Source organism: Phocoena phocoena, chromosome 8 (assembly GCF_963924675.1).
Source record: "Phocoena phocoena chromosome 8, mPhoPho1.1, whole genome shotgun sequence".
In the NCBI taxonomy this organism is placed as follows: Eukaryota; Metazoa; Chordata; class Mammalia; order Artiodactyla; family Phocoenidae; genus Phocoena; species Phocoena phocoena.
In genome coordinates, this window is record NC_089226.1 from 30,732,664 (window position 1) to 30,749,509 (window position 16,846).

Consider the following 16,846-nt stretch of genomic DNA (forward strand, 5'->3'; position numbering starts at 1 on the left):
CTTCCCGGAGTGGGGCACAAACTCGTGTCCCCTGCATCGGCAGGCAGACTCTCAACCACTGCACCACCAGGGAAGCCCAGGAACACATATATTAATAACTACCTTAAATGTAAATGGATTAAGTGCTCCAACCAAAACAAATAGACACCTGAATGGGTACAAAAACAAGACCTATATATATGCAGTCTACAATAGACCCACTTCAGACCCAGGGACACATACAAACTGAAAGTGAGGGGATGGAAAAAGATATTCCATGTAAATACAAATCAGAAGGAAGATGGAGTAGCAATTCTCGTATCAGACAAAATAGACTTTAAAATAAAGACTATTACAAGACACAAAGAAGGACACTACATAATGATCAAGGGATCAATCCAAGAAGATATAACAATTGTAAATATTTATACACCCAACATAGGAGCACCTCAATACTTAAGGCGAATACTAACAGCCATAAACAGGGAAATCGATAGTAACACAATCATAGTAGGGGACTTTAACATCCCACTTTCACCAATGGATAGATCATCCAAAATGAAAATAAAAAAGGAAACACAAACATTAAATGATACCTTAAACAAGATGGACTTAATTGATATTTAAAGGACATTCCATCCAAAAACAACAGAATACCCTTTCTTCTCAAGTGCTAATGGAATATTCTCCAGGATAGATCATATCATGGGTCACAAATCAAGCCTTGGTAAATTTAAGAAAATTGAAATTGTATCAAGTATCTTTTCCGACCACAATGCTATGAAACTAGATATCAACTACAGGAAAAAAATCTGTAAAAAATACAAACACATGAAGGCTAAACAATACACTACTAAACAACCAAGAGATCATTGAAGAAATCAAAGGAAAAAACCTAGAAACAAGTGACAATGAAAGCACTATGACCCAAAATGTAGGGTATGCAGCAAAAGCAGTTCTAAGAGGGAGGTTTATAGCAATATAATCCTACCTCAAGAAACAAGAAATATCTCAAATAAACAACCTAAACTTACACCTTAAGGAATTAGAGAAAGAAGAACAAAAAAATCCCAAAGTTAACAGAAGGAAAGAAATCATAAATATCAGATTAGAAATAAATGAAAAAGAAATGGAGAAAAAATAGCTAAGATCAATAAAACTAAAAGCTGGTTCTTTGAGAAGATAAACAAAATTGATAAACCACTAGCCAGACTCATCAAGAATAAAAGGGAGAAGACTCAAATCAACAGAATTAGAAATGAAAAAGGAGAAGTAACAACTGACACTGCAGAGAAACAGAGGATCATGAGAGATTACTACAAGCAACTATATGCCAATGATATGGACAACTTGGAAGAAATGAACAAATTCTTAGAAAAGCACAACCTCCCAAGACTGAACCAGGAAGAAACAGAACACATAAACAGGCCAATCACAAGCACTGAAATTGAAACTGTGATTAAAAATCTTCCAACAGGGCTTCCCTGGTGGCACAGTGTTGAGAGTCCGCCTACCGATGCAGGGGACACGGGTTCGTGCCCTGGTCCAGGAAGATCCCACATGCCGCGGAGCAGCTGCGCCCATGAGCCATGGCCGCTGAGCCTGTGCGTCCAGAGCCTGTGCTCTGCAATGGGAGAGGCCACAACAGTGAGAGGCCCGCGTACTGCAAAAAAAAAAAAATCTTCCAACAAACAAAAGCTCAGGACCCGATGGATTCACAGGCAAATTCTATTAAACATTTAGATAAGAGCTAACACCTACCCTTCTGAACCTCTTCCAAAATATAGTAGAGGGAGGAACTCTCCTAAATTCATCGTACGAGGCCACCATCACCGATAACAAAACCAAAGATGTCACCAAAAAAGAAAATTAGACCAATATCACTGATAAACATAAATGCAAAAATCCTCAACAAAATACTAGCAAACAGAATCCAGCAGCACATTAAAAGGATCATACACCCTGATCAAGTGGGGTTTATTCCAGTAATGCAAGGACTCTTCAATATACACAAATCAATCAATGTGATAAAGCATATTAACGAATTGAAGGAGAAAACCATAGGATCATCTCAATAGACGTAGAAAAAGCTTTCGACAAAATTCAACACCCACTTATGATAAAAACTCTACAGAACATAGTTATAGAGGGAACTTACCTCAACATAATAAAGGCCATATATGACAAACCCACAGCCAACATCATTCTCAATGGTGAAAAACTGAAACCATTTCCACTAAGATCAGGAACAAGACAAGGTTGTCCACTCTCACCACTCTTATTCAACATAGTTTTGGAAGTTTTAGCCACAGCAATCAGATAAGAAAAAGAAATAAAACGAATCCAAATCGGAAAAGAAGAAGTAAAACTGTCACTGTTTGCAGATGACATGATACTATTCATAGAGAATCGCAATGATTGTACCAGAAAACTACTAGAGCTAATCAATGAATTTGGTAAAGTAGCAGGATACAAAATTAATTCACAGAAATCTCCTGCCTTCCTATACACTAATGATGAAAAATCTGAAAGAGAAATTAAGGAAATACTCCCATTTACCATTGCAACAAAAAGAATAAAATACCTAGGAATAAACCTACCTAAGGAGACAAAAGACCTGTATGCAGAAAACTCTAAGACAATGATGAAAGAAATTAAAGATGATACAAACAGATAGAGAGATATACCATGTGCTTGGATTGGAAGAATCAACTTTGTGAAAATGACTATACCACCCAAAGCAATCTACAGATTCAGTGCAATCCCTATCAAACTACCAATGGCATTTTTCACAGAACTAGAACAAAAAATTTCACAATTTTTATGGAAACACAAAAGACCCCGAATAGCCAAAGCAATCTTGAGAAAGAAAACTGGAGCTGGAGGAATCAGGCTCCCTGTCCTCAGACTATACTACAAAGCCACAGTAATCAAGACAGAATGGTATTGCCACAAAAACAGAAATATAGATCAATGGAACAGGATAGAAAGCCCAGAGATCAACCCACGCACATGTGGTCACCTTATTTTTGACAAACGAGGCAAGAATATACAATGGTGGAAAGTCTACAAGGAGAACTACAATACAACCCAGCAATCCCACTACTGGGCATATACCCTGAGAAAACCATAATTAAAAAAGAGACATGTACCACAATGTTCATTGCAGCACTATTTACAATATACAGGACATGTAAGCAACCTAAGTGTCCATCAACAGATGAATGGATACAGAAGATGTGGCACATATATACAATGGAATATTCCTCAGGCATAAAAAGAAACGAAACTGAGTTATTTGTAATGAGGTAGATGGACATAGATACTGTCATACGGAGTAAAGTAAGTCAGAAAGAGAAAAACAAATACCGTATGCTAACACACATATATGGAATCTAAAAAAAATGGTTCTGAAGAACCTAGGGGCAGGACAGGAATAAAGACGCAGACATAGAGAATGGACTTGAGGACACAGGGAGGGGGAAGAGTAAGCTGGGACGAAGTGATAGAGTGGCATGGACATATATACACTACCAAATGTAAAACAGATAGCTAGTGGGAAGCAGTCACATAGCACAGGGAGATCAGCTCGGTGCTTTCTGTCCACCTACCTAGAGGGGTGGGATAGGAAGTGTGGGAGGGAGGTGCAAGCAGGAGATATGGGGATATATGTTTATGTATAGCTGATTCACTTTGTTATACAGCAGAAACTAACTCACCAGTGTAAAGCAATTATACTCCAATAAAGATGTTAAAAAAAAAGATTAATTCACATCATGGCCATTAATATCTAGATAATGTATCCTAAGCCAGGGCTGAAGATTAATGGATATTTTTTTCCTTTTCATTTTGTTAACAAATACATTATCTTACACATTTCCTGTGTTTTAAACAATGCCTCTTTATGACCTCTCTTTCAAACAAACCTGCGCATTCCACCTCTTGTGTTCTCTGTCAAGCTGATTAATCAAGACTTCTGCAGCTTTAATTGTTTCTTGTGCTTTGCTTACTTCAGCTTCAAGTTTGGCAGCTTCTGAAGTCCTGCTCTGAAATCTGTGAAAACATTAAAGTTTAATTAAAGACAACTGGATTTAAGATAGATTTAATTAAATTATGCTTATATAGTAAAGTGAACTTTTATACAATAATTTAATTAACTATAATATTGATAATATTTGCATATAAAATATCATTAATGTAAGAGACACAATACCAACACATACATTTAAAGGGGAACATTCTCACAGGGCCTTGATGTCCTACTACATTATGTAAATCTTATGAATATGACATTCAAAGGCCCAGTCATAATATTGATCTATCTTTTCAGTTTTATTTCATTTTACTCAGTTCAGTAAAACTATATGTCAACATCGGAAGAATTTTATATTCTCAGAAAATGCCCTATCTTTTATCTGCTGTGCCCTTCAACAGGATGTTCCATTTGCCTAGAATACTTTCCACCTCCTTCCTTATCCCTATCTCACCCCTCACTCTAACTCCCTCAAATATATACCTATCAAAAATATAAATAAAATCTTAAAACTCACCTGATATATTCATCCCATCAGATATGTTCTCTCCCTATGTGCCCATTTGCTAAAGTTTAAAACTTTTAAATTATTTTCCTTAAAAATACTTGTACATATATATTATTTTATTAAATATAATAGTAATATTCCTATTACTTAGTCCTTCGACAAATATGTAAGTGCCTTCAAAATGCTCAGGATTCTGCCAATTCTCAGAATAGTTGAAAATAAGTATTACAATTCTCATTTTATAAATATGGAGACTTAAATCCAAACAGATTATTGCACAGGTCTCCCCAACAGTAAGCAGAGGATCTAAAATTCATATATGAGTGTGTCTGATATTAAGTTCCAGGCATTTTACAGTACTTTTATTGCCTCTCTAAGTGCTCTACTCCTCCCTTCCCTAGACATAAGACTCTAGGAGCCACTTGTCCAAAATGGTAGCCACATAAATAAAATTAAAAATTCAATTCCTCAGTCACATTATCCACAAGGTCCTCAGTAATATTATTCAGAAGGTTTTCATAATAATCCTTCCAAAATACTGGTAGTATAGTATAGTGACTAAGAAAAGGAACTTTATGGAGTCAGACAAATACAAGATCTAATGCTTGCTTAGTCATTTACTAACTGCTTAACTTAGGCAAATAAATTTTTCCAATCTTTAGCTTCCTAGTCTGCAAAATGTAAGAATATCCACCTCTCAGTGTTGTTTTAAGTATTAAAAATGATGAATATGTAAAGTGCCTAGGACAACACCTGACACATGCAAATGACTAACAAATGGAGTCAAACATTGGTATCATAAGCTAACCACTCAATAAATATTTGACAATTATCTGAGTATTATTAAGCACTGATTCTGAGCATGTAACACTGAAAATAATATATTATTTTTCTTATACTTCTCTAATTATACCAGGAAGGAAATTATGTGATTTCATTTCTGTATGTCTAACATAAAAAACATTCAGGAATATGAAAAACATTGAATTTATGGGTTTGAAGATTTTTTTGTTTATTCTCTATAAATAAATATATATAAATGTAAAAGAGATAACTGTTTTCTAACGCTGTAGAGAAAAAAAAATTCATAGTTTTCAGTCTGATGAATTTTTTTCTTGGTGCAATAATTTGCATTTCTTTCATAAGAAAGAAAAGGATACATAACACACCACTTAAAGAAAAAATATGTTTATAGAAAAGGTTTACTCTCATAAAACTGAAAGCAAGTGATAACATATGCTATATTTAATGACACATTCTCCAGTTTTCCAATCTTCACAATTCTTAAAGGAAAATGCTTCCACATTTATAATAATTCCCATACCAATATTTTCTATCCTATATTAAAAAGCAATCACAGGAACACAGAGGTACATGAAAGGTTTTAAGATTAATCACATTCACAAATGCTTCTTAAATTTGAGAATAATATTTGCATGAAGGTATATTTTTTAATACCAAAAAGGGCAAAGTTAAAACGACAAAAATTTTTTAACATGATCATATACCTCTGGAAATATTATGGAATAGGTGGTCCTATAGCATCATCTGAAATAAAGGAGTCTAAAATCTTGAAGTCAAAATTATAAAGAAATGGGAATACCAAATGTAAACACTCCCAGCATTAACACATTACATTCAATTCTTCCTGCTCAATTTTCCAATGCTTGAGAATACAGAAACTTAAAATATTTTTGTTCTTATTAAATGTTTTTAAAAAGGAAGACATTCTATATTATTTTACATCCTTCCCCCTTTTAGAGATACCAAAAAATTAAGACAGTGATTATAACTAAGATTTTCAAAATTTAAGTATTAGTTGAGGTATGTTTTCAAATATTCAAAATACATTTCAAAACTTAACTTACTTTTCTCTGAGTTCTGACACTTTTTGACCAACAGAATTAAGAAGCTCCTCTAGTTTCCTTTTTCTGTCTTCAGTTTTCCGCAAATTTCTAAAATATAATTCAATTTTATAAGTCATTCTACTTTAGTTATCGACAAAAAGCCACAACAGCACCTTAAAATGTAATTGTGCAGTAAATAAATGACAATGAAAACTATCAATAATTCAGTAGTTATAATACCTTCACTTAGAATTTGATTTGAAAAGCCATGCTATAATTAAGTGTATTCTCTGACCCAACCATACCACTTCCAGGAATCTATATTTTAAAACACTTGTGCCCACAGATTTCTAGATAAAAATGGAAGACTAAAAGTATTCACTTATCTTCTATCCCTTCTAAAATCCTACTAAAATGAAACCAAGGGAATAAATTAAAACATACACGCACAAGAATAAAGACAAAGAAAGAGAAAAGTACTACAAAGGAGTAATTTTAATAAAATTTTGAAAGGTGATAACTGACATACCAAAATACAAAAGGGCAAAAGTTAAATGACTGCAGGAAGATAGGTGAAAAGCAGTATTCAAAAATGTTCAGGAAATGTAGACAACAGGTACCTCTGAAGAAAATAATAGGGCTAAATACCGAAGATTGTTTAATAATTGATAATACAACATTTGACCTCAGAATCCCTCCTGCATTGAGAGCAGACTTTCCTCTACATACATCCCTGAAAGTCAAACCTTATGCCCCTTACCCACCCCCAACCACCCCTACTCAATCCCTAGGCAGAAGATATTAGGATTCTTCTAGAGAAATGACTGGCTTACCCCTCTCAAAAATACCCACAAATATTGAGAAGTTGTCATCAAATGGCCAGTCCACACTGCCATGCACTGCTGGGCATTTGTGCATTGCACAAATCAACTTGAGTTTTTGTCTAAACACAGATTTCAAGGTCTCATTCCCCAGCATATCTGATTCAATAAGCCTTGATGGAGATCAAAAATTTGCTCTTTTAACAATTTCCCAGGTAACATTGATGCTGCTGGTTCAGGGACCACATTTTGAGAACTACTATAATAGAATAAGGCCTTCAAAATCATGAGATTAATCTATTTCTAGTCTAGTATTTTAAACCCAGCCCAACTATGATCACATATAATAGTATATAATACAGATAATTTTAGACATGCAAATCTCAAAATATTTTTCATCCCATATAACCTTGCTTAAGAAGCTACTATGGAGGATGTGTTCCAGAAAAATGAGGGACTAACTAAGAAAGAGAAAGACAAAGACCCAAAATAAGAGAATATGATCAGAAAAGAGACAAATATAACCCCAGAATAATGGTGAAAAGCAATCTCAAGATAACTTAAGCTGTAGACTGCAGGCCTGGGGAAGAACTAACTCACCTTGAAACAGGAGGACACAAGGCTCTAAGTAGGAGAGTACTAAGAAAAAATTAAATAGAACACATAGATTCCAAATACGTTTTAGGGTCTGACAAAAAGACTATGAATAAATATGTGATACATAAATGGAAAAAAAATAATCAATTGAAAAAATAAGGCAATTATTAAGCATAACAAAAGGTATACAATGAAATATACTCATAAAACATGATATGTCTAAGCTGTAAAAAATATTTATATAATCAAAATATATAATCATATTTAATATGATTTAACACAAACATTTCATGTAATTATATTGAAAAAATAAGAAACTTAGGCAGCTAAAAATCTCCTTGTGTAGAGTAAGAAGTAATAGATAATTTCAAAAGGTGAATGATCATGAACATATCTCTTAGTCTGCATTTAGAAAAAATGAGATAAAATATAATACTAACTTAGTAACAATAGCAAATTAAAAGTTTAAGCCCCAAAAGTAAATTGTTAAATTTTCCCCACACCTGCCAGATAATGTTTTGGAAATAATATACTAAAAGTGTCCTAAAACTTAGAGGAAAAAATATAAAAGCTCTAAATTTCTAAAATCTACTTTTTGTACTTTGACAGTATTCCTTCACAAAATTTTGGCTCTTTCTAAAGGAACTTCTACCAACTTATCTTTCCAACAACTTAACAGAGAAGGAAAAAAGTGAGCTGATTCCGCTATACATCTTTTAATTGCTTTTTCTTTTTTTGTTCTATTTAACTTTTTTTTTTTTCTTTAATGATGTATAGTTAATTTACAATACTGTGTTAGTTTCAGGTGTACAGCATAGTGATCCAGTTTGCTTTTTTTTTGCAGATTATATTCCATTGTAGATTGTAAGATATTGAATAAAATTCCCTGTGCTATACAGTAAAACCTTGTTGCTTATCTATTTTATGTATAATAGTCTATGTCTTTTAATAATATATGCCTAACCTATCCCTCACTCTCTCTCTCCTTTTGTAACCATAAATTTGTATTATATGTCTGTAAGTCTGCTTCTATTTTGTATATAGATTCATTTTGTGTATCTTCTTTATCCATTCATCTGTCGATGGACATTTAGGTGGCTTCCATGTCTTGGCTATTGTAAACAGTGCTGCAATGAACACTGGGGTGCATGTATCTTTTCAAATTCTAGTTTTCTCCAGATATATGCCCAGGAGTGGGATTGCAAGATCATATGGTAGCTCTACTTTTAGTTTTTTAAGGAACCTCCATACTGTTTTCCATAGTGGCTGCACCAGTTTACATTCCCACCAACAGTGTAAGAGGGCTCCCTTTCTCCACACCCTCTCCGGCATTTATTATTTGTGGACTTTTTGATGATATCCATTCTGACTTGTGTGAGGTGATACCTCATTGGGGTTTTGATTTGCATTTCTCTAATAATAAGTGATGATGAGCATCTTTTCATGTGCCTGTTGGCCATTTGTATGTCTTCTTTGGAGAAATGTCTATTTAGGCCTTCTGTCCATTTTTTTATTGGGTTGTTTAAATTTTTGTTAATGAGTTGTATTGTTTGCATATTTATCCCTTGTCAGTCACACTGCTTGCAAATATTTTTTTCCCATTCTGTAGGTTTTCTTTTCATTTTGTTGATGGTTTCCTTTGCTGTGCAAAAGCTCTTCAGTTTGATTAGGTGCCATTTGTTTATTTTTGCTTTTATTTCTTTTGCCTTATGTGACTGATCCAAGAAAATATTGCTATGATTTATGTCAGAAAATGTTTTTGCCTATGTTCTGTTCTAGGAGTTTTATGTGCCATGTCTTATATTTAGGTCTTTAAACTATTTTGAGTTTATTTTTGTATATGGTGTGAGGGAGTGTTCTAATTTCATTGATTTACATGTAGCTGTCCAGCTTTCCCAACACCACTTGTTAAAGAAACTGTCTTTTCTCCATTGTATATTCTTGCCTCCTTTGTCATAGACCATGGGTGCATGGGTTTATTTCTGGGCTGTCTATTCTGTTCCATTGATCTATATGTCTGTTTTTGCGCCAATACTACACTGTTTTGATTACTGTAGCTTTGTAGTATAGTCTGAGGTCTGGAAGGGGTATGCCTCCAACTTTATTCTTTTTCCTCAGGATTGCTTTGGCAATTCTGGGTCTTTTGGAGTTCCATATAAATTTTAGGATTATTTGTTCTAGTTGTGTGAAAAATGTCATGAGTATTTTGATAGAGATTGCATTAAATCTGTATATTACTTTGGGTAGTACAATCATTTTAACAATATTAATTCCTCCAATCCAAGAGCATTGGATATCTTTTTGTCTCTTTGAATCATCCTCAATTTTCTTTATACCAATGTTTTACAGCTTTCAGCATATATGTCTTTCACCTCCTCAGTTAAGTTTATTCCTAGGTATTTTACTTTTTTTGACACGATTTTAAACAGGATTTTTTTTTTTTTTTGCTTTCTCTTTCTGATATTTGTTAGTGTAAAGAAACACAACAAATTTCCATGTATTAATCTTGTATCCTGCTACCTTTCTGAACTCATTTATTAGTTCTAATAGATTTTGTGTGGAGACTTTGGGGTTCTCTTTATAGAGTATCATGTCATCTGAAGTAGTGACAGTTTTCAATCTTTCCTTCCAATTCGTAAACCTTTTACTTCTTTTTCTTGTCTGACTGCTGTAGTTAGGTCTTCCACTACAATGCTGAATAGAACTGGTGAGAGTGGATATCCTTGTCTTGTTCTTGCATTTACCGGGAAGCCTTTCAGCTTTTCACCATTGAGTATTATGTTGGCTATGGGTCTGTCATAAATGGCTTTTATTATGTTCAGATATGTTCCCTATATACCCATTTGGGTGAGAGTTTTTATCATGAATGGATATTGAACTTTGTCAAATGCTTTTTCTACAGCTATTGAGATGATGATCTGGTTTCTGTCTTTGCTTTTGTTAATGTGGTGTATCACACTGACTGATTCACATATTTTGAACCATCCTTGTGATCCTGGAATGAACCCAGCTTTATCATGGTGTATGATCCTTTTCATGTATTGTTGGATTCAATTTGCTAATATTTTGCTGAAGACTTTTACGTCTAAATTCATCAAAGATATTGGCCTGTAAATTTCTTTTTTTGTAGTGTCTTTGTCTGGTTTTGGCATCAGGATAACGGTGGGCTCATAGATTGAATTTGGAAGTGTTCCCTCCTCTTCAATTTTTTGGAATAGTTTTAGAAGGACTGGTATGAGTTCTTCCTTGTATGTTTGGTAGAATTTCCCAGTGAAGCCATCCACTCCAGGGCTTTTGTTTGCAAGGAGGTTTTTTTATTATTATTATTACATATTCTACTGCACTTCTAGTGATCAGTCTGTTAAAGTTATCCATTTCTTCTGGACTCAATTTTGACAGGCTGTATGTTCCTAGAAACTTGTTCATTTCTTCTAGGTTGTCTAATTTGTTAGTATAAAACTGTTCATGGTATTCGTATAATTTTTTGTATTTCTCTGGTATCAGTTGTTATTTCTCCTCTTTCATTTATTATTTTATTTATTGGAGTCATTTCTCTTTTGTTCTTGGTGAGTCTCTCTGGAGGTTTGTTGATTTACCTTTTCAAACTACCAGCTCTTGGTTTTATTGATCTTTTCTATTATTTTTTATCTCTTATTTTATTTATTTCCCCTTGAACTTTATTATTTTGTTCCTTCTGTTAACTTTGGATTTTGTTTATCCTTCTTTCTTATTCATTTTGGTGGTAGGTTAGGTTGTTTGAGATTTTTCTTGTTACTTGAGGAAGGCCTGTATGTCACTATAAATTTCCCTCTTAAAACTGTTTTGCTGCATCCCACAGATTTTGTAAGGTTGTGTTTTCATTGTCATTTGTCTCAAGGTATTTTCTGATTTATTCTTTGATTTCATTGTTGAGCCACTGTCTTTTTAGTAGCTTGTTGTTTTGTCTCCATGTGTTTGTTCTTTTCCTATTTTGCTTTCTGTAGTTTATTTCTAGTTCCATACCACTGTGGTCAGAAAAGATGCTTGAAATAATATCTATCCTCTTAAATTTGTTGAGGCTTGTTCTGTGATCTAGTATGTTATCTATCCTAGATAATCTTCTATGTGAGCTTGAAAGGAACATGTATTCTGTTTTTGTTTTGGACGTAGTGCCCTGTAGACATCAATTAAGTCCAACTGCTCTATTGTATCATTTAGGAACGTTCTTGCCGTATTGATTTTCTGTCTGGATGATCTGTCCATTGATGTCAGTGGGGTGTTAAAGACTCCTACTATTATTGTATCATTGTCAATTTCTCCCTTTATGTCTTCTAGCATTTGTTTTATATACTTAGGTGCTCCTACAGTACAAGTGTAATATCCTCTTCTTATATTGATCACTTTATCATTATATAATGCCCTTTTTCTTTCTTTATGGCTTTTGTTTTAAAGTCTATTTTGTCTGATAGGAGTATTGTTACCCCCACTTTCTTGTTGTTTCCATTTGCGTGAATTCTCTTTCTCCATCACCTTTCAGTATATGTGTATCTTTCATCCTGATGTTAGTCTTCTGAAGGCAGCAAATTGTAGTTTCTTGGTTTTTTCCTCCAATCTGCCACTCTGTCTTTTGATTAGAGCATTTAGTCCAGTGACATTTAACGTAATTATTGATAAGTATGTATTTACTGCCATTTTAATCCTTGCTTTCCAGTTGCTTTTGTAGTTCTTCACTGTGCAGTTTTTTTTTCCTTTGGCAAGGGGAGGGGGTTGATGTTTTTCTTTTGTAGTATGCTTGAGTTCTTTCTTTTTGGTGAATCTATTGTACGTTTCTGATTTGAGGTTACCATGGAGTTCAAGTATGTTGACCCATAATTATATCTATTTGCTTTAAATTGATAGTCATTCAAGTTCGTATTTTTTAAAAATCTACATTTTTATACTCCCCTCCCCTACATTTTGTGATTTTGATATCCTATTTTATACTGTCATGCTTATCCTTTTACTGTTAATTGTAATTAAAATTACTTTCACAATTATATTATTATTTTTTAATCTATGTATTGGTTTTTAAAAGTGATCTTGAATCCTTTTATATATTTGCCTTTCCTATTCTGATTTTCCCTTTCCTACAGATTCTTGCTTCTTTTCTATTTAGAGAAGACCCTTCAATATTTCTTTTAGGGTAGGTTTAGTATTGCTGGATTCTTTTAGTTTTTGCTTCTCTGAAAAATTCTTTAGCTCTCCTTCTATTCCAAATGATAATCTTGCTAGGAACAGCATCCTAGGTTGCAGGCTTTGCCCTTCAGCACTTTGAATATATCATGCCATCCCTACTAGCCTGTAGAGTTTCTGCAGAGAAATAAGCTGATAGCCTTTTGGTGGTTTCCCCTGTAACTAAATCTTTGTTTTTCTCTTGCTGCCTTTAGAATCCTCTCTTTAACTTTTGCCATTTTAATTAATATATGATTTAGTGTGGGTCTGTTTGGGTTCATCTTGTTTGGGACTCTCTGTGCTTACTGTACTTGGGTATCTGTTTACTCCTTTAGGTTTGAGAAGTCTTCAGCCATATTTTCTTCAAATACATTTTCAACCCCCTTCTCTCATCTCCTTCTGAAACCCCTGTTATGCATAGGTTAGCATGTTTTATATTATCCCATAGATCTGATATGTTGATTTCATTTTTTTTTTCATTTGTCTTTCTGTCTGCTGTTCTGATTGGGTGATTTCCATTATTCTATCTCCAGATCACTTATTTATTCTTTTGTGTCATTTAGTCTGCTATTCATTGCTTCTAGATTGGTTTTATCTTGGGAATTGAATTGTCTATTTTTGATTGGCTCCTCTTTATAGTTTCTAGGTCCTTGTTACAGTGATCTGTGTTTCTATCGATAATCTTTCTTAATTCAGTTAGCATTTTTATTACCTCCTCTTTGAATTCAGGGTCTAGTAGACTGCTGCATGGTCTGTTTCATTATTTGTTCTTACAGGGGATTTATCTTGTTCTTTTAATTGGAAGTAGTTCCTCTCCCTTTTCATTTTACTTAACTTTCTTTGTCTCTATGAATTTAGCAGAAACAGTTATCTGCTGTGGTCTTGAAGGGGTGTTTTTATGTGGGAACATCACTGTGTAGACTGTGTGAATCCAATATTTTTGGTGTGAGGGCTGGTTTCAGTTGGACGCCAGCCACATCATTCCTCAGGGTGTGTGGGCTATTATCCCCTTGATAGGTGGTATGGCTGGTGTTGTAGCATCTAGAGCCTGTACAAGATGTGAGGTGGGACTTTTTCTCTGCTCCATGGCTGTCAATGACCTGTCAGGGGTGAGGTCTGCTCCCCAGTTGTTGGAGTAGAAGCCCTGATGGTCAGGCTCAATCAGTTTCCACTGTCCATGAGTTCAAGTCCTGCCCAAAAGGAGGTGATTGCTGAAGCAAGTAAGGCCCATGCAGTCACAGAGGACCTATGCATCACCCGTGTAGGCATTCACGTTTCTGCTCAGAAGCAACCCAAGGTTGAATCCCTTTCTCTGCTGTGTTCATCTGAGATCTAGTGCAAGGCTATGGTCTGAAGTAGGCTGGGGCTGACGGCTGGGGCATTGTGGCTGCAGGAATTGAAGTGACTGCACTGCCACCAGAGATCTGGGCTGCCTCTGTGGCAGTGTTCTCACAGGACCTGTCTGCCCCAGATCTACTGCTAAGCTGTGGTATGGAGTGAGTGGAGCCAGAGCCAGGGTGCTCTCACTGGGAGATGAAAGGCTCTGTACTCCTGAGCATGCTGATGACAACTGCTACCATCCCACCTGGACCACACCCCAGTCCCTTGGGCTGTGTCTCTCTCAAGGCCTGTCTGCCTGAGCTTCAGTGCTTAGTCACTGGGCATTTCTGTGGCACTGCTCATGTGCACACTGACGATGGCCTCCATGGCTCCACCGGATCATACCCCAGCCTCCCCAGTCTGTCTCTCCATAGCTAGACCGAGTCTGTGTGCAAATCTTGCATCAGGGATGCAGTGAGTGGGCCTGGGTTGCTTGCCCATTACGATTGGGAAGTGGTAAGGCAGCACCCACTAATGCAAAACTCTCTCGACCCTGATTGTTAGCAAGCCAGCATGCGAGCACTCCTCACAAGTAGAGTCTAGGCTTTTCCAGCCCTTCTGTCTGTCTCAGTAGATTTCCCAGCAGGCGAGGGGGACTTTCTCTTCCACGCAGGAGCCCAGGACTGGTATGCCCAGTGTGTGGCTCAACCTCCTCGCTCTTCAAGTCAAGGGTCCACCCATATAGAACTTTTCTTTCTTACAGATCCTTCCTAGGGGCTCAGTTCCTGACCAAATGCCTTTTTTTTCTGTCCTACCCAATTATGTACAGATCTTCCTTGCAGCTTTAATTGTACAGTTCTTCTGCCAGTTTCTAGTCAGTTTCCCATGATAATTGTTCCACATGTAGATGTATTTTTGATGTGTTTGTGAGGTGAGGTGAGCTCCACATCCTCCACTCCATCATCTTGATCTACATTCTTAATTTGTATTTAAATGACTCAGTGTTGTCAGCTGCCTTTTTAGATACAGACAAGAAATAAATCCTAATAATATAACTAGGCCATCAGATTGATGAAAATAAAGGTTAGAACTATTTATATTTTATGTTTCACTTACGATTCTAATCCTGCCTGTTCAGTTTCCAAAGGCTGAATTCGTTCCAAGACATGGGAGTACTGGACATTGGCTTTAACCCAGGCAGCTAAAGGAGCAGCTGCGGTACTGGCACGCTTGGCATTCTGAAAAATACATCAGAAATTATTCCGCATCCTAACTTAATTTCAAATAAAGGCAAAGTTAATTCTAGTGTATTTTCTTTAAGCATTTGTTTAATAACTTATCCCGAATAATGAAGTTTTTGGTTTATAGCAAAAATAAAGTGAATTGCTATTTTGATTAAGTGAAAAATACATACACTATTTTTTCTTAAGAATAAATCTTTTTGAACCACATACAATCTTTAATATAATGACATTTTATTGACAAAAGTAATTATTAGCCACGTTTAAAATGAATACATGTGCCGTCCACAACGATGTTCAAGCACCAATTCTTTCTCTTCAATATACAAGATAGATCTTTATTAGATAAAAGCAATTTTCAAACAATTGCTATTGGTGTCAAAGAAGAAGTACATGACATTTTGAATAAAGGATATAAAAAAGACCAGAATCATGGAATTTAAACTGTTCGCTGAAATTATATATAAGTATCCCAAGAGAGATAACTGTTATTATATGACAAGTATACTAGAAGAAATAAAAGCATACAGGCAAGTTGGAAGTTATGACTAGTTAGGAACTTACCACTGACAGCAGATCATAAGATTCAAAAACCACTTAAGATAATAAACCTTCCCCCAACTCTCTAGATTCTACAATAGTTTACCTAATTCTTCTGGTAAATGCTTCCCAGCTATAATACTTACAACTTATTATAATGAACTTTTAGTTTTTAGGTAAACTAAACAATCAATAATGATAAATCATCATATTTTGACAAGGAGAATATTATATAGTATGGAAAGGGAATTTATGGCACAACTGTTAAAAATTACCTTTGGATCAAAAGATCCTTTATTTTTAAAAAGAAGTTCTTCAACACTCTCTCTTATTTCCTTTGGAATATTTCGTGCATCAAAGGTTGCTATGTCTTCTCTCACACCTCTCTTTGCAAGGAAACTGAAATTAAAGCATAGTACTTCAAATAAGGCTAAATAAAGTTTGCTATTTTTAACAAAATTATCAATTTAACAAAGTGGTGTATACAATACTTTTAATCTATTAGTTAACCAAAAAATAGGGTACTTTTAAAGTACTTAAGCTTCTAAAGTACCATTCGTCATTTTTTATAGACGAGGATCTCCAGAACGATGCACAACAGTTTTTCTAATGTTCTGTGAATACACTGAAGCAATAAAATGAAGGAATTATAATCTTGAACTCTACCCAAATCCCTTTTTGTGAACCCCTGGGTACTAATACATTCTAGGATATGCAAGAAAATATTCTGACTCCTTTATAAGAAAGATTTTAAAGTGCTCCCTCAATCT

The 16,846-nt window shown here is 34.9% G+C and overlaps 1 protein-coding gene across 2 annotated transcripts in view; it reads right to left on the reverse strand.

The window, feature by feature from the left end:
* Nucleotides 1-16,846, reverse strand: part of DYNC2H1 (dynein cytoplasmic 2 heavy chain 1) — a 367,862-nt gene that overhangs the window by 226,746 nt on the left and 124,270 nt on the right. For both annotated transcript variants that reach the window (XM_065882515.1, XM_065882514.1), the window contains exons 58-61: nucleotides 16,352-16,475; nucleotides 15,412-15,533; nucleotides 6,389-6,475; nucleotides 3,906-4,032 (exon numbers count right to left, since the gene is read on the reverse strand). In XM_065882515.1, coding sequence (XP_065738587.1) covers nucleotides 3,906-4,032; nucleotides 6,389-6,475; nucleotides 15,412-15,533; nucleotides 16,352-16,475 — 460 coding nt within the window. The remainder of the gene's footprint in view (nucleotides 1-3,905; nucleotides 4,033-6,388; nucleotides 6,476-15,411; nucleotides 15,534-16,351; nucleotides 16,476-16,846) is intronic.